At 34.1% G+C, this 18,135-nt stretch overlaps 3 protein-coding genes across 5 annotated transcripts; all 3 read right to left on the bottom strand.

Moving 5' to 3' along the window:
* Positions 1-3,171: 3,171 nt before the first annotated feature.
* Positions 3,172-8,406, bottom strand: LOC101265538 (outer envelope pore protein 21B, chloroplastic). Its single transcript, XM_004238403.5, has 5 exons — positions 8,093-8,406; positions 6,666-6,740; positions 4,924-5,076; positions 4,196-4,294; positions 3,172-3,570 (listed from the first exon to the last, which is right to left on the bottom strand). The coding sequence occupies exons 1-5, from the start codon at positions 8,183-8,185 to the stop codon at positions 3,487-3,489; spliced, it is 504 nt and encodes a 167-aa protein (XP_004238451.1). The 5' UTR covers positions 8,186-8,406; the 3' UTR covers positions 3,172-3,486.
* Positions 8,407-8,869: 463 nt separating this feature from the next.
* On the bottom strand, positions 8,870-14,693 carry LOC101264927 (dolichyl-diphosphooligosaccharide--protein glycosyltransferase subunit 1A). Its single transcript, XM_004238401.5, has 10 exons — positions 14,140-14,693; positions 13,338-13,382; positions 12,509-13,143; positions 12,276-12,423; positions 12,028-12,204; positions 11,743-11,811; positions 11,557-11,646; positions 9,801-9,959; positions 9,496-9,720; positions 8,870-9,301 (listed from the first exon to the last, which is right to left on the bottom strand). The coding sequence occupies exons 1-10, from the start codon at positions 14,236-14,238 to the stop codon at positions 9,110-9,112; spliced, it is 1,839 nt and encodes a 612-aa protein (XP_004238449.2). The 5' UTR covers positions 14,239-14,693; the 3' UTR covers positions 8,870-9,109.
* Positions 14,694-14,729: 36 nt separating this feature from the next.
* Positions 14,730-18,092, bottom strand: FKBP18 (peptidyl-prolyl cis-trans isomerase FKBP18, chloroplastic). Of its 3 annotated transcripts, XM_026030901.2 has the most exons (7): positions 17,974-18,092; positions 17,454-17,787; positions 16,502-16,572; positions 16,329-16,415; positions 16,051-16,200; positions 15,838-15,897; positions 14,730-15,218 (listed from the first exon to the last, which is right to left on the bottom strand). In XM_026030901.2, exons 2-7 carry the CDS (start codon positions 17,686-17,688, stop codon positions 15,153-15,155), a joined length of 669 nt encoding a protein of 222 aa, XP_025886686.1. In that variant the 5' UTR covers positions 17,689-17,787; positions 17,974-18,092; the 3' UTR covers positions 14,730-15,152. The 3 variants fall into 3 exon arrangements, with proteins under 3 accessions (XP_025886686.1, XP_004238450.1, XP_010320479.1); XM_004238402.5 differs by lacking the exon at positions 17,974-18,092 and having other exon boundaries at positions 17,454-17,820; XM_010322177.4 differs by lacking the exon at positions 17,974-18,092 and having other exon boundaries at positions 16,502-16,638; positions 17,454-17,724.
* Positions 18,093-18,135: the final 43 nt, after the last annotated feature.

The following is an 18,135-nucleotide window of genomic DNA, read 5'->3' as shown; positions in this document are numbered from 1 at the left end:
TCTATTTTTTTTTAAAATAGAATCTTATAGTATTAAATAGTTATTAACTATTGGAGACAGTTTAGCATGAAATAGCATCATGTTTATAATCACGCTCCTAACCAATTTGAGATTATATTTTTATATTTCTTCTTTATATCTTTTCATGTGATCATTTTATCAGGTGACCCATTGAATCTCAAATATAGCAATATTTTTTAGATTAGAGATATAGATGCATGAATTTGTATTTAATATATATTTTTTAAAAAGTGCAAATATCATTATATCAAAGGATAAAACGAGAGAAAGATATTTAAAATAATAGTCTAATCATGTCTTGTATTGATTTGCAGATATCTAAAGTTGTTTGTGTAAAATTAAGATAATTAAAGGTATTAAAAGGAACGAGATAGACCTAAAATAATATGAAAGAATATTGTTTCAATAAGCTTAAAGTTTTGTGGAATCAATGTAAACTTATATATGGCACTGAAAGGTTAAAAAATTTCAATAGGTGATGTCTTTAATTTTATTAGATTTTTTTAAAAAAAAAAATAAAAAAATTCTGTTGAAATAGTAATATATATGTGTGTGTGGGTTGCCTCAGGATCCCATAACCCTAAGAAGGTGACAAGCAATGTGTGAAGTTAGGTCATGTGATGGGTTCAACTGGAGGAAGTTGTGTGCCGAGTAATGAAGTGAGTGTTTCTCACTAAAAAGAAAAGAATGTGGAAGAGACAGACTAAAAATAAGATAAGATAAATAAAAAAGAGAAACGTGCTTGTATCTTTTCTTTTTTATAATAAACCAACAAATAACAAAGTGCCAACTTGTCATGTGCATAATAACAAAGTGCTTTGGTGACCAATTCACACTTCCTTCTACTGGTCTACTCCATCCACTATCTAACTCATTTTGCTTTTATTTGTTTTGAATTTGCAGACCTATTTAAAAGGAAAAATCTCTTCCTTGTCAAGCTCAAAATCATCTCATTCTTGGTTAAACCGTATTATATTTTGTAGTAACAACTTAGAGCTGACCCACAAGACGTTCACTTGAGACTTGTTTTATTTTTAAAAGAATATAATTCGTAATTTTGAAAATTATTATGGAAATAGAATAAGAAAGGAAGTAGTTAGTTTACGTTTAAAACTACTGTAATAATTAGGCTGATATATTAGAAATGTTTGGCAAAATTTGCCTAAAAAAAGGGGGTGGGCAGTTGTGAATACTAATCCATAAGTAGTAAAGTTTGGTAGTTTTTCTGTAATTGTTGGAATCCAGAATTGCCCTACTGACAATGTTAATTTGTTATGGCAATTGCTTTTTATATCAGTGACTGACTTTAGACTACACTCACAAGTAGAATCAACAAAGAAAAATTGTAGATTTTTTCTCAATTATTTGGCCATGTGGAATTCACTCATTTTTCTATGTCGAGAGCAAAAATGACCTCAAAGAATAACACTGGACAGTGAAATTAAGATATTTTATATAAATAACTTCACTTTATTACGATTAATCTTTTATCATTTCTTCTCTATGATAAGTATAACGATCTTGACTGAACGAATGTTAAGTAGTAAAGTACATGGTTAAACTCTTACTATAATTATGTCAACATCAACATGTCTATATCACAACCCAATTTCCCATGTGCTTGCAATCTAGTAGTAGTAACATAATAAAATCATTTCTATTAATCTAACTACTAATTGATGCTGTTTTCATCTTTTATATACCAAAAACAAAAAAAAAAAAAAAAAAGATGTGATGACTACAAATCAACAAACTCCATGATAAGTTGAATAGCTTAATAAGTACTTTATATGGTTCACTTAAAATTTGGCACACAACATAAAGCTAATTAGATTAAGTTAAACCCCAAAAGAGGAAAGAGGGTTATATATATTGCCTTTGAATTTATTTGGTACTAGCTAGGCTAGGCTTTTTACACTACTACTTCTACTTCACTTTAATTTGGTTCTTTTATCATCAATCATGTTCCTCTTATTGGCCTTTATGAAAAAGACTTTTACAAAAACAAATATTTTTGTAGAGAATAAATTCAAAAGTTGTGATTCCAAAGTTTCATAGTATTGAATTACGTGAAAAAGTTCTTCTAGTTTATATTATCAAGTTTATATTTGAAACGGAACTCTTTCATTAGCTCTTGCAACAATAATTATGCTTCGATCATAAACAAATTGAAATTGACTACATACATTTGTATTATTCTATTTAAACTCATGTAATCATCACATCAAATAAATTGAAGTTAATATATATACATAAATAAGTAATAATAATAATATCATAAGTTTTTTTTAATAAGACTAGACATATTCACTTATATCCACTTTTTTTCCTCCATAAATCATAAGCCACCTCCCTTCAACTTCAATTAGACCAATTTGTCATTTTATTAATGACTTAATTAGTGATCTTGTGTTTAAAAAAAAAACAATTTCTTAGTCACTTTAAGGTCACTGTGCCTAACATAATTAATTTCGGTTTATGTATTTCAAGTTGTTGACTTTGAACAAACTATACACACATTTGACACGAAACTGCTGTAATGCGAGGAAGTTGCCACGTAAAGAGATTTAAGATTTGAAGTCACAATCACATAGTACCTGACTTATTGCCCTTTTCTCAAATGAAGGGTTAAGACATTTCAAAATAGATGATGTAGCTGACATTTTCGTGGACATCCATCCACAAGTTAGATTGACATTTCGTGGATATGTTCTATCAATATTAAAAAAAAAGGATTATGTCATATGCACAACAAATCCAACTGAGGATCTGTATTAGTACTAAGATTCATATTCTACTACAACTATCAAATAAAATAAACTAAAAGCATTTTTCAAACTTCAAAGGCAAAACAAGGATCATACTTGCTAAGCTACTATTTGACAAGATTCCTTTACGTGGAATGCAAGAGAATCTAATGAATGTTGCTTGTAGATATGACTTCACAAAAGGCAATAAGATGTTTAATGATTACACCAATTAACTATCCATCAATGATCAAACTTCAAATTCGATGCACACTTCGAATAAAACTTAGGTAGAACGGAAGTAGGAGTAGGAACGAAGTTATACGGGACAACGCAGGAGTGACCACGAACAGACACACTTGCTATGTTGTTATAATCTAATAAAACAGCTAAAGAAACCAAGTGCAGAAACACAGCTCCCGAATCATATGTATTAGCTTTAACTTCACAGTAGATGAGGCAATGCAGACAAGCATACATGGGGAGCAAAATTTCTTACACAAATGAAAGGTAATTTTCATGAGTTTCAATTTTGTATTGCAATGGCACTATCTCTGTTAACAATACTCAAAACCAGATCTTACACAAGGTAATGTGCCTTTTTGCAATGATAGAATGTCAAAATACGTAATAGAAACACAGATGAAGGATGATGGTTTTCTTCTTTCTAGCAATTATAACCACTCTAACTGAACAATTTATGCGTCCATCAGTAATATCACAAATCATATCTTACTTTCCATTTCCCAATATTGTTGACAGTGAGAGTCCAGTTGTTTTCACTAAACTGAAAGTAAGGGACCTGGAAAAAGAGAGAATTAAACAGAACTTCAAACTGCAGGGTAACATGTTGGTGAGATCCATACAAGAGACATGCAATGGACTCTCAAAAGTGGAACTAACTGTCAGATGAATCAGACCAACAAAATAGTAAGAAAGAGGAAATACATGAAAAACGACGACGTATAGACCATAACCCAATAATGGAAATGACATGTACAAAAACATAGTAGGAAGGTCCTTACCTCGTTAAAGCTTACACCAATTATCAGCAGGAGAATGTTTGACAATTTAAGCAACTTAATTTTGTTGTTTGCTGGGTAATAAAGCTTAGATTTTTCATGAAAGTAAGGAACCTGCAACACTTGTGCATGCAACACAGATAAAGTGCAGTCTCTACTTTCTAGCATCGGAACTATATCTTATCTCTTTGGACAAGAAATGTAGTATCAAAACACTATAGTATATACTATATTCATTTATGAGATTCAAAGGTACAAGACAATGCCATGCATTTATGATGAGAGCTAGAGAAGCTCAAGTGACCATTTTCACAAACCATATCTCTACATTTGTTTCAACACTAATTGATTGGTGGGAAGATGGGAGACGGAGTACACTACTTGAAGATTAGCAAAATGATTTACCTTTTCAATGACTTCGTATCCAACTTTGAGCCTCACATCTTGGTCTTTTTTCACATCCATGATATCCCAAGTAAATTCAGCAGCAACTCTCGACTTTTTCTGGAAGTTTTGAAATAAGCAAAGTACGAAGGTTTCTGTAAGACTGTTACTTTAAACCAAATATTTAAGCAACATGTCAAATTACAAGATATATCAGGATGATTAACTATGCCTCAATTCTTACTTAGTTAGCTTAGCTATACAGATCCTCTATACCTATTTTACTCTGTATAGCAATTTCACTCTAATACTGGACAAGATAAATCATTGAAAAAAAACCCATCAATTTAATATGATTACATGCTTGGTCAAAGGAATAGATATACAAGTTATAACACTCCTAGATGCAGATAACTGAAAATTTTGATTAGAATTTTGATCTTCAAGCCAACATAAGAATATAACTGATACCTTCAGATTGAAATACATAAGACTGCATAAATATGAACATACCCGAAATGACAGTGGGATTACTCTTTCAAACCTTTTTTTTTTTTGACAAGGGTGATTACTCATTCATGGATGCAACTCAAAACCAAATTCCTTTAATTTGTTACTTGGGCAAGCCTAGAGTAAGACTACTAGATATATATCCCAATCGTTGCTCGAAAAGAATCGACATCATTATTTTTTAAACACCAACGGTTTCACTCATGTATAGACTTTACACATTTTGAATAATTACCAACCTCCAAAAGTTTTTCGTCCACATCGTACTTGCCCTTAATATGAAAGTTAACCGAATTATTTGCCGTCACTGGAAATTCTTTTTTACCACGAACAGTATACCAGAGCTTTTGCCGCCTATAATATTGCACTCCCACAGCAAGACTAGCATATTGCTACAAGTACAAAAGCATGTCAATTTCCTGAGCTACCATAACATAAATTTCATGTACACCAATTCAACCTATTATGTCTCAATTAGCTTATTAAGAGTTGGCCAATTCTGAAGTAAAATGAAAAGATTTCTTTTTTAGCAGGCTACTTACACAGGCATTGCTTAATCTTTGAGACAAAGCAAAAAAAATTCATTTATGCTATTGACAATAAATTTTACATATTTAGAAAGAACAAAAATAAGAAGGAAGAAAAGTTATAGCTTTAGAATTATTTAAAACATCGGAGAATATCATGTGAAGGTTGACTCTTAAAAGGGAAAATCATAACATTCAATTTGAAAGGAGATGTTTTTTTATTTTCTGCCTTCTGTTCTTTAATTTATCCCTTGTTCTTGGGGGTAATGGGAATGGCGTTTAATTTGATTGAGTTGCCCACAATGAAATTTCCATTTTTCGGCTTGTGCCAGAACCCAACTTGTCAGCTCACTAAAAAGAATCACGGGTTTATACTGCATTTACACCAGTATTTCAAGGGAAAAAATAAGAACCGTGTGATGATGTCATTAAACAATGTTTCATTTTAGTGTATGAGATGAACACTGGTTTATGCAAAACGCCTTTTCTGGTCTCACGAAAGACTGGTCAACGGACCGGAACCGGAATGAACCGGTACCGGATCGGACCGGAACCCGTTGACCGGTATGTTGACCGGTACCGGGATGAACCGGACCGGAATTACCGGGATGATTCATCGGTTCCGTCCCGTTCCACTATATACCGGGATGGAACCGGAATCAACCGGAACGGACCGGGATGGAACGAGACGGAATTAACGGGACGATATTTTTTGGAACTACGAAAATATAATTTTTTTTTTTAAGAATAAATTAATAGTTTTTAAATTTATACTATAATTTTTACTTAAGTTTATTTTAAAGATATTTTATTAATTTTTTTGTTGTTGTTAAGTTTGCAAGTAAAGTCTAATAAAGTTTTCAAAATTTAAATCTTTTGAAGTTTATACTTTATAAGTTATACCTTATATTCATTAATATTTATTTTATAAGTTATATTTATAACTTGTATCTTGTAAATATTAAATAAATAAAATTTGTAATTTTAAAAAAATTAAATTAAATATAAATTATATAAAATATAGAATATAAAAAAATTAATATATATTAAATAAACCGGACCGGACCGGAACGGAACCGGAATGAACCGGGATGAACCGGTATTGGTACACCGGTACGAAATCACGGTTCCGTTCCGTTCCGTTCCGTGTACCGGTTCACACTATCCCGTCCCGTAGTCAACCGAAACGGGACGAACCGGAACGGTACCGGTACGTCCCGTTCCGTTGACCAGTCTTAGTCTCAAGCAGGTAAGATAGTGGATATCAAATCAGCTCTGGGCGCTTGACACGATATGTTACTGAGGCACACGAATAAATAGAGTGCTAAAAGATTGACCCTAATTATTTGTTAGATCAGACTACACATGCTCAGTTAAACTTCTTGGAGTGCTCAAGGTGAAAATTTACATACATATACAAGCAACAAATTGTTGTAGAAAGGGTAGGAACATACATCAGGAAAGTATTGCCTTATCATAGCACAGAGATAAGTTGGTGCTCCAATTTTGGTGTCTAGTTCTGCATGACCCTGCCAATGAATAGAACCCACATGATAAAGGCCATTAAGCAGCTCAAAAGGTTTATAATAACCTCAGCATACCTATCCTGGGAGAAATACGCATATCTATATATGTACAAGAATTACAGCAAAATCATTAAACCTTATATGAAGTGATAAATGTCTATAATCATCAACCATTTTCCTTAAAAGAAACGGACGTAGGCATTTTCATTATCAACCTAGTTGGTTTCAACTATATGCTTTCTACTCTATTTTAGCCCTTTATTCATTGTCAATATATCCAATAATGTCCCATGTTTGTAGATAATGATGAGCAAACCAAATATATACTTGTATGAGAGTATGCAATCTTGGTATAAAAGAAGGGAAGATAAGCTGAATTGACTTCAAATGCAGAACCCCGACCCCTCATTGTAAGCTGTTTCAAGAAACAACATACCATGTAAAATCCCACAGTTGGGGTCTGGGGAGGATGTTGTTTCAAGCACTTACACTAAATCAACCAGGCATAGAGGAGACATCTTTGACTAGCCTGAAAACCTCCTTGGCATTTTTAATATAAGTAATTAGTATGAAGGAATAAAATTGGATTTCTGCAGAAGAAACAAGTCTCTATCGTGCAAAAACTTCAAGAAGAATAACTCAGTGATGCTCAAATCACTAGTCTTTTAACATGAGTAAACAGTTAAACTAAATCATCTAGACATCATGAACCAGCAGAAAACATACCCAAAAACCCCACATGACATTTACAAAAGAAGTTTCAGGGTGAGGGGTAATAATTGAGGTTGTGGAGAGGAAACAAGAGTATATCAAGCAAAAAATTCAAGAAGAACAACTAATGCTGAAAACCGAGTCTCTTGGCATGGATAAATGCATAAAGCTCAAGTCTTGTCACAAAATTTCAAGGAAAGGGCAACTTATTAATGCTCAAAACTGAATCTTTTGACATGGGCAAATTCTTACAGCTCAAGTCTTGTCACAAAATTTCATGGAAAGAGCAACTTATTAATGCTCAAAACTGAATATTTTGACATGGGAAATGCTTAAAACTCAAGTCTCCTCGCAAAATTTACAGAAAAGTGTAACTTAATAATGCTCAAAATTCAGTCTTTTGACATGGGCAAATTCTTAAAACTCAAGTCTCCTCGTAAAATTTATAGAAAAGAGTAAACTTAATAATGCTCAAACTGAGTCTTTTGACATGGGTAAATTCTTAAAACTCAAGTCTTGTCACAAAATTTCATGGAAAGAACAACTTACTAATGCTAAAAACCGAATCTTTTGACATGGGTAAATGCTTAAAACTCAGTGTTGTCACAAAATTTCATGGACAGAAACTAGGAAATGGTTAATACCTGCAAATGGGTGAAAGTGTTAAGAGGAAATTTCTCCTTGGCATGAATCACCAGACTCTTGGAATCTCCAGCATAACGAAGTGAGCTCTCCATTTTCTGTTAAATGCAGGTGTTCTTCACTGTAGAAGAATCCCCCAACCCCCAACTGGTTAAACCCTAGATATATATGAATGGAAGAGTTGCTTCAGCTGGGAATGGATAACCAGACTCTATAAACACCCAAACATTTTGGATTTCAACTCTTTTGCCTCTGTTCTTTTTCTTTTTTACTTACTAGTACCATACCAAAGGTTCCTTTGTTTCACTTTGTATATGAGACTTTTTATTCCTCTGAGTTAATTAATTGTAATAAATTTTTTAAGTTAAATTCAATAAATATTTTAAATTTAGATATTGGAAAGCTATATAAAAAATATTATAAGTTGTAATTTTTTTATGTAGTAATACAATGAAAAAATTCATTTTAAATATATTAATTAAAAGACTAAACATTATCGTACCTAAAATTCTTTTTAATTATGTTTAGTCTTTTAATTTTTATGATATTAAACTTTGCCAATTGAGTTATGTCGAAACTGAACAACTTATCAAATAAAAAAAGACACTATTTGAGTTGTGTCGGAGAGAGTACATATTGTCATTTCAATAAATAGATATCTTGATTATTTATAATTAACACATAATATAATGCGTATACTGACATCATGATAATTGATAAGGTATTGCACTCACTTGCAATATCAAGTCGGAATTTGATAATCTTTGAGCTCAATTACGTTAGAAAACCATAAACTTAACAACTCAATATATATGAAAAAACAGTTGTCTACAGCACTCATTTGATTGTCAACCAAAGAGATTCGGCAAGAACCTAGAATTCTACAACTACAAAGTTATTCAGGTTCTCAACAACATACAGCTGCATCAACTAATATCTCGAATTGATCCTAATTCTGTTGTTCACCTCACAACAATATTTTAGCCATTTATATTGGATCAATGTTGTCTGCACTGAAATTATATCTCATCAATTATTTCCAGAAGATCATCAATTTCCTGTCTCAAAGCTCTAATTCTTTGCTGGATTGGTGCAATACGGTTCTCAATATCTCGACCACCAGACTTCTTTTCATAACTATCTGTAACTGTGGTGTGTTTCACTATCAGCTTCTCCTGCAGCTCTTTCTCCTTTGCAACAACATCCTCAACCTTCATAAAATAAAACAGCCACATAGCTTTAGCACCAATGGATTAAGGACCATAAAGTTGTCATTCCAAGTTTGCAATGACAAGGAGTTCATTAGATAAGATGGGGTCGACTATCTATGAGTGCTTCAATGTAGGCCATCTTTGTCAAGATGATGGGTAAATTCTTTCCGCAAGAAAAGAATACATAGACAAACCTTAGAATATAATGAAGCAGACAGCGGAGAAGACTGCAAAAAGGAGACTGAAGGCTTTAAATCCTTCAAAAGCTCCTTCAACATATTATCAGCTGATTTACGAGCAGCTTTGCATGCTTGCACATCACCAGTCCTTGACAGATCTCGTAATGATGCTTCAAGTTTATCATGAATGCCCAAACAATGGTTCATTATGCTCTGGATCTGCTGAAGAGCAGTCTGCACCTGAAAACACCAAAGGAAAAATTAAAATTATTTTCTGTAATATTGACACAAAATAAGTAGTTATACTACTACTAGCATACCTCATCCCACTGCAGTTTTGCAAGATAAGAAGGAGAGGACTTTGAGATTGTTAGGTCCGCATGCATATATATGATACATGCAAGGAATAAGAAGAAAAATCCAGAAATTAACATCATTGGTTCTCTAAGCAGTGACAGATTGCTGAACCTGTAATAGACCTGTCACGAAAGCTTCGTCAGTCAGTACCTACATAAAACATAAGCCAAAAACAGGGAAACTAATGTGGTCCAGGCCATGCAGGGAAAGTTCTACTCACAAGCTATAGCACATGATCAGATTTTTAAGAATTCTAATTCCCAGATAGAGAGGCCATCATAAGTGAACCAGAAATATTTTTTACATAAAAAGAAAGCCAAAAGTGAGATAGAAAAAGGAGAAGAATTGCTGTAATGTGTGGTATTGCCCATCCAGTCGCTGAAAAGAAAATAGCAAGAAGGAAAAGATTTGTTTTCCCAGATCAGGACAGAAACTTTCTGCATGGCAATTGAACTCTAGTTCTATACAATGGGTGTCAATGAAACCTCAGAATGGTGAAACGAGCATTAATTATTCCCAATCCCAAAAGAAAACCAAAAAAAGGAAAGGAAATGAAAGAAGTATGGATCCCTGACAAGATCCCAAACACATTCATGATTCAACAAGCCTTATCCCCTTTAAAGGAGACAAGCATTCTTCTTATTTGATTTCTGAAGACTTCTTTCAGGCATTAAACCCCCCAACCAGACACCTGAACTTTCCGTCATTAAGGTAGAATAACCAAGAAGAGATCTTGAAGTCATGAGCTGGCTCAGGTAAGCCATACTGGGCTTTCTTATTGACCAAAATAGAAAGAGTAAGGAATATTAATCAACACAATTGTGCTTCTAATAACCAATAACCCCAAATTTAAATCAGAGTGAAAGATGTAAGGCTTAATTAATAACTTTAAATTTATACTGATACTCTCCAACATGTTACATCATTGTGAGTATATGCCTATCAAATTGATAGGTTACATATCATAGTCGATATTAGGGATATGATGTGATGGGATCTTATCTTATGCTCTGAGTTCAATGAGATAAGTTTCAACACGATTATTACAATTTTGCTTGGTCACAAAAGCACGGATACAAGTGGTTCTTATTTAAATATTCCATCATCCTTTCTTCTGGAGGATGATAATATTTGTCCTAAATAACTTGATCCAGTACAAATATGCACAGGGTAGCATGTGAATAAGCCAGATGCAAGCAAACATATGCTGAAATGCTTGCTTTGACTAGATATGATATGACGCACCATTTAAAGCCTACAGTCTGATATGTAAAATCTCCATTTCATAGAAGATATTCCACCCATGTCTGTACCCCATTGTAATTAGTTTGTTCTTGTATAATAGACCAACAGCCAAAATTTCGCCCGGAGATCTTATAGTCAGTAGGACCACTACTGTAATTTTCTTTCTAGTCTCTCTTCTTCCCTTTTCTTGGGGGGGGGGGGGGGGGGGATGCGTTTCTCTCATCAACTAAAAAGTTGAATCTTAAATCCAAAAGGTTTCTCTGGATGATCTAGCTCAGGTTCGGCTCAAATTCCACCATTCAACCTTTCAGATTGAACCAAGTCTAATCCTTATATCTGAGGCTCTGTCTAAACTGAATTATTCTACCTACGCCCGGTTAACTCATGCCCAAAATGGACTTGGCTAAGCTAGGATCATATGCAATGCTTCCCACATACAGTTCTTTCAACAGCATTGTAGATAAACTTATAAACCTGGAAATATTGGTTATGCTCATGCACAGCATTGGTCTTTTCAAGAACAACCACTGGTCTACCAATCATATCCAAATTGGAAAATTTCGTCTGCAAATAAAACATAAGAAGTAATAGAATGTTAGAGGAATAAAGGTTATCATACAAGAGGAACTTCAGAGGAGAAAAACTAAGATTTACTCATACGTCTCTTGACTCTTTGACAGGAAAAGGGACCGAGACAGAAATATCCTTTGAACCTTCTGGCAGTACAACCTGTTCTCCAGAAAACAATTCCATCATTATCTTGAAGAATTTTTCAAGAAAAAAAAATTAAAGGCCCATACAATCACACTATACCATAAGCCCTCTTTTGCACAAAATATATCATCATCTTCTAAATAAATTATATTTTAGATTCTTGTGATAACACTAAATTACATCATTATAAATATGGAATTAAAGCCTATTCAGTTCTTATAGAAGTATTACCTTCACAACAAGGTTTTCAACAACCACCTCCTCAATTGGGCAACCAAAAGATATATTTAAGAAACGTTTCCCCTCTGCACGGAACAAATAGTCCCTAAGGGGCAGCCCATAGCCAATGGTAAAAGAAGTTTTCCAGCCACCAAACATCGGATACCTAGGTTCAATTTGTAACAATGTCTGCGAACAGAGAGCATGGTGTTAAGCTAGACACAAGCTACATGAAAGCTTCAGAAAGTATGTCTTCTAACCTTTGATGAATCACCCCATAAATTGGATGTTGATATATTGCCAATTTCATCTCTGTAATAAATGGAATGGGCTCTTGGAGGCAATTTGGCAACAAGATGTCCGAATGACGATGCACCTCTGAGATGTGGTCGGGCCTGGTACTCTAGCCTGTGATGTTAAAAGTGGGAGACTTTCCTGGTCAAATATAACCAGCTTAATAATTCTTGAACTTAATCAGAAAATATTATAGTACCTTGAAAACTCCCCACTGCTTCTGGCACCAGCATTGACAAGGTTATAATGCTCTGTGATCTGAACATTTCCCCAATGAGAGACTTCAATCTCTCGCACTAACTCCTGGGCAACTGCGAATGGCTTATTGCTCACGAAGTGTACTGCTATATGCAAGAATGAGAAAGGAGGAAGATTCTCATAAGGTCCATATTTAATTTCTGAACCAGAAAATTTGGTGTTCTCTAACTTAGTGTATGATTCGACTTTTGGTTCGGGTAATTTGACACTGAGAGATTGGACATTAACTGCATAAGGAGAAATATAGTAGGCACTCTCCTGAAACACAAGGAGCTGGATATCAGCTTGAGTAATTTTCTCAGGAAATGGCTGTAGTGCATGCGTAAATGCAGTCCTGACTTCCAAATTTAGGCTCTGCCCCTTTGCCAGCTCCTTCGGTAGGGAGACAGAATACCAAGTCAATGATGGTGGCATGCCTTCAGGGTTAACAAGTTTGATAGGTAGGCTACTGGAAGAAGTTTTAGTTTTCCCTTTCCCTTCACTGGTTGTTGCCACTAAAAATGCTAAATCTTTTGCCTGGTGATCTCCAAATGGTAACAGAACCTCTGAAATTGGATCATTACCAGTATTTTCTATCTGAACATACAAATAAGAAATAATACAAGCATCACTAGTTAGATAGTAACACTAAGTCATTAAATTTTGCAAATTCTCAAATACAATTAACTACTTCTCGATTAAAGTATAGACTATTAAATCCGTTATCTGCGGTTTGGAATATTCAACAAACTTGTCCAGAATCTCAAAAAACGCAAGCAATTACCACAAACCTTCAGATTTGCAGTCACACGCACTACTTGAGAGGTCAGGTCAATCTGCAATACAAGATACATGACAGCCAGAAGTAAGCATGATTGAATGCATAATAGCAATTTAGATCCAATAGTCTAATTAACAGCTCAGTTTTTCTCTTTCAAACTACACCAAAATGTGGAATGACTGATAATCCAAGTGACAACACGACAATCAAAGATAGTATCAACCGTGCAGTGAACCATTAAATTTTTAGAAGATAATTACAAAAAGAAAGGGTGAAGACTATCATTACTATACTATGACCTCACATTCTATGCATCAGTCAACTTGATCATGCTTGAGAATAAACACAAAGAAAAGAAAAAGAAACAGGGGATAGGCAGAAATTAATCACAGTCAGAGCACTATAGTTATACTATTATGCAAGAACAATTAATCACTTAAAGTTCGTCAATCCTAAAAAAGCTCTATTTTTTAAGAACTACCAGCTCCCTTTGATGCCAATGCAAGGAATATAAAAAAATAGCATCTTTTGTTGAAATTACTTGACTATATAATTCCTCTTACAACATTTGCTACTTTTTTTTGGTTACTTCAACTAATTGGTACGTGTACCTATCATCTTCCACCACCAGCAGGTATAAGGAGGTTTGCAAACCAAAATATTTATCAAATTCTCCCAAAAGGTTACTCAATTAACGACTAGATCTTAATCATATAATCCACTTACCCTCAATATCATAGGGAAAAAGAATAGCACATTCATACATTAACAAATCAAAACCAAATTGAACACCAATCACAGACGTAACGTACCTTTCGATCAACTTTGGAGATGACTAGATCGGAAAGTGCAGGCGACCATTGAGCAAGTAAAACGAAAAACGAAAACAACAAATAAAGACGAATCGTCATTTTCTGATTCTTCCTTTTAGCTTTATGCGTTATACTACTCCGGCTATCAGATCGGAAAAATATCAAACAGAGAAAAAGACCATCGTCGGAGTTGAACGCTACTGTCTACTGACAAGTGAGACCGATCTGCCTAAAATATAAAGCCCTCCTACTAATACTTATTATTTCATTTTTACCCTATACTTCTATTTACTGTATTTTTCATCCATTTCACTTTTTATTTTTAACAAAATTTTGGTATTATCAAAACAACGGCTTTATTTTTGAGTTAATTAAAGCATAAGAATTGTGTACATTTTTTTTTAAAAAAAAAAACTAAAGATAGTGTGATTACACTTGGATGCAAATAGTTTGTAAATTAATTTTACTAATTAATTTACAAATGCAAACTATATCTTAGCTCAATATCTAAAAAGAAAAAAAGAAACATTTCTATTGTTCGATAAATTGATATATGAGACAACAAAATCATTTTAGCTGATATCATCATCTTAATAAATGAAATAACATATGAGAACACTATTATTTTACTTTCTCATCCAACAGTACATGGTTTCTCATTGTCAAGATAGTGTGATGTCTCTCTAATATATATATATGTATCTAGTAACATGGGAAGTTAAGAAGTAAAAGTTTACATACACATGAAGAAGCATGGAAAAAATTGGAAGCAAATTACTTCATCTACATAACAAAGACTGAACAGTTAACATGAAGGGAAGAAAAATCATGAGAGGAGATGGCACTGTTGGTGAGGCACCGTCTCTTTTATCCAATAAGTCGTGGTTCAAATCACGTGAAGGGTGAGCGGGAACTGTTGTTGATTCCATAGCTGTTGGTGTTTATGAGTGAACACAACTTTTACAACAATGAAGAAGAGGGAAGGCAAAACATATGGCACAGTCCGGGTACACCTATTGCTTCCGTTCTGATGACTTTACTTCCAATAGTTCAATATTCAGGTTGAATGTAGCCCCTGGCTGCACCATGTAAGTTGAAATATTCATTAGATCTCGAAACTAAAGAGACTTAAAGATGATAGAAGCACACCAATCAAATCGAATAAGATATCTGTGCATCTTCAGCCAAGAACTCCTAGTATAAGGGTTGTTTAATCTGCAGATAGCTTTGCTTTTCGCAATTTGGTGAGTGATGCTGAAAACAACCACCCACAGGTAATAAGTACATCGATAAGGGTTGTTTAATCTGCAGATAGCTTTGCTTTTCGCAATTTGGTGAGTGATGCTGAAAACAACCACGCACAGGTAATAAGTACATCGATAAGTTATTTCTAACGGCTATATACTATATTTGGTCATGTCAAGAACTTTGATTGGACATTCTGGTTACCCCTTGAATAACTAATTACTAAACAAGCACGCAACAATATTGTTAGGCCTTGGAATAGATACCAGGATAGCAAAGTCGTTTGAGCCCAAGCTACTCTCAAGAGAAACTCACTTCTAAGTGAATGTGATTTAACAGATACAGTGAATTCATCGACCTTGGTCGAGTTGACATTTCTTTGAAAAGAAGCAAACCACAATAATAACTTTGTCAACTAAGATAACAAAGAATGAAACAAAGTGAGGTTCATACCGGAATTTCATTCATTCCCCTTGAACCATATCCAGCTTCTGGAGGAACGATCACAGTCCTCTGAGCAAAAGATACCATAAGACAAGCAGCAAGTAATGAGTTAGCTGTCAGTTTATGTTACACTTTAATTAACTTTTCAGAGATCAGAGTTTACACATAGAAACTATTATAAAAGAAAAAGACATTTTAGGCACAAATGAAATGTCATCACACCTTTCCTCCAACTTTCATCCCTTCAGTTATTGTATACATTGCCTTTGGAGGTTTTGGTGCTGCTTGAGCAGAAAATAAACCATTTGGATTGTCCACAAAATCACGTTTCCGCTCTTTCCCTGGAGGAGCTCCAACCTGGAACTCGTAAGGCTACTTAAGAGTAGAAAGACATATGTATCAGTAATAAATGTATCCAAGGGCAGCAATACATGTCTATTCGTAAGATGTCAATTCAATTATAGCATACTCATTTCTAATGAGAAGTCATCACAACAGACCTGTGAAATGATCCGATTACCAGCCAACAGTTTAGATTCTCGACTTGAAACCGCAGTAATATTACGATATACACAGTCAAAATGTACCTACAGGAGTCAGGAGAGAAGCCAGAAATAGGTCAGTCTGAACTGGAAATAGACATGTATGCAAATTTCAAGAAGGACAACCAAACCTGTACAGTGGAGCCCTTCTCAGCTACAGGACCTTTTCCTTCAAGAATATCATAGTATTTCAATCCATCAGCTGCTTTAAAAGCAATCATTAATAAAGATAATAATCATGGACTCATATCCATGATATCGTCAGGCTCTGTCAATTGACAATCGGATTATTACATATATCAACTACAACATTATTTCGATTTAAATAAAATATATTTCCAGTCCTTAATGATTGATCAACAAGTCTTTGGATGAGATATAAGAATTATGTTGATGTTAAATGGATCTTGGACCTACAATTCCAAAAGCTAGCCATGAGGAGAGGTTTGATCAAAGATAATATAAGGAGACCATAGTTCCACATTCCACCCGATGACATGCCCAGTACTGACATCTAGAGCGTGGACACATAAAATGCAGGCCCAAGTTCAGATAAACCATGAGCTTTGATGATACCATGATAAAAAAATGAATATTGGACATAACTCAATCCCAAAAATCAGCGCAGGAGTGAGGATTTCCCAACCTATACAAGGAGACCAAAGCTCCACATGTCACCCAATGTGGAAACTCAACAACATCAAACTCAAACTGTTGACAACTTATCATAAGTACTTGCTGTTGAGTAAACAAATTACTTTTTTTTCAGCACTACTTAGAAGCTAATCGTACAAGCATACACGGAGTTTAAGAAACTAAATAAGACTTTTGTATTTTGTAGTCTTAAAAGATACCAAGAATGTGCCAAAATATACTTTAATTTTACGGTCTAAAACATATCACATGAAAAATTGAAACAAGCATTCTTTTTGAAAAGAGAGACAAACAAGTTGAAACATAGCATGACTAATGGTAACTTTTTAAGACTATCCATAACAGAACTTGTAAAATGCCCCCAATATGAAGAAGATTTTAGAATGAAAAAAGCTAAAAGTAATTAATGAATTGGGAAGAGGTACTAACAGGTAGTTTGATAGTCTTCAAGAGGGATGTTCTTCTTATTGCGCCTCTCTCTAGCCGTGGATGGTTGAGGAACCAAATTGAGGCTCAGGGGCAGTACAGAGATGAGAATAACAGATCTTCTTGAAACGGGTAACTGTAAAAACACCTTCTTTACCTGCTGCTCAGTGTGGGCATTCGAGGAATTTGAAGAATTTCTGATGATGCATGATCCTTGAATGCTCAGAGTAGCTGCCATGATTTTAACAAATTCACTAGTATACTATTCTGTCATTCTTGACTGGCTCTATCCAAACCCAGGCCGTTGAAAGGAGTTAAGGGGCCACACCGTCATTTCCTTTACAACAATATCCTCTTTCATTTAACCAATGTTTTGAATATAAAAAGGATAGTAAGTTTTAATATATAATTAAATTTGAGCTAATTAAAAAATATTATTTTTTAGAACAGAAAGACAATTTTGAGTTGTCGTGGATAAATATGGCACCATAAAGTCCAAAAAGGTTAATGATCAATCACATACCTATATTATATATCTATATATATGCTGTGTGGTTCAATTGGAGCTGTTAATCATATTCTCCATCTGCCACATTTCTCTTCTTGCAATTTCATCTTATTACTAATAAGCCTATCGATTAGCACAGTCGTGAAAGAAAGATTAAATCCATGAGCAGAGGATTTA

This window comes from Solanum lycopersicum, chromosome 4 (genome assembly GCF_036512215.1).
Source record: "Solanum lycopersicum chromosome 4, SLM_r2.1".
In the NCBI taxonomy this organism is placed as follows: Eukaryota; Viridiplantae; Streptophyta; class Magnoliopsida; order Solanales; family Solanaceae; genus Solanum; species Solanum lycopersicum.
This window is presented reverse-complemented; position numbering and strand designations above follow the sequence as displayed.

Excerpts from the sequence above, each read along its gene's own strand:
- LOC101265538 (XM_004238403.5), bottom strand. The coding sequence starts at position 8,185 with ATGGAGAGCTCACTTCGTTATGCTGGAGATTCCAAGAGTCTGGTGATT. Across the intron at positions 5,077-6,665 it reads TAAGGCAATACTTTCCTGAT|CAATATGCTAGTCTTGCTGT; the intron begins GTATGTTCCTAC and ends TTGTACTTGTAG. Across the intron at positions 3,571-4,195 it reads GATACGAAGTCATTGAAAAG|GTCCCTTACTTTCAGTTTAG; the intron begins GTAAATCATTTT and ends CTCTTTTTCCAG.
- LOC101264927 (XM_004238401.5), bottom strand. The coding sequence starts at position 14,238 with ATGACGATTCGTCTTTATTTGTTGTTTTCGTTTTTCGTTTTACTTGCT. Across the intron at positions 11,812-12,027 it reads TTGAAAACCTTGTTGTGAAG|GTTGTACTGCCAGAAGGTTC; the intron begins GTAATACTTCTA and ends TCTGGAGAACAG. Across the intron at positions 9,302-9,495 it reads CTGCTTCATTATATTCTAAG|GTTGAGGATGTTGTTGCAAA; the intron begins GTTTGTCTATGT and ends TATTTTATGAAG.
- FKBP18 (XM_026030901.2), bottom strand. The coding sequence starts at position 17,688 with ATGGCAGCTACTCTGAGCATTCAAGGATCATGCATCATCAGAAATTCT. Across the intron at positions 16,416-16,501 it reads AGAAGGGCTCCACTGTACAG|GTACATTTTGACTGTGTATA; the intron begins GTTTGGTTGTCC and ends TGACTCCTGTAG. Across the intron at positions 15,898-16,050 it reads GGATGAAAGTTGGAGGAAAG|AGGACTGTGATCGTTCCTCC; the intron begins GTGTGATGACAT and ends TCTTTTGCTCAG.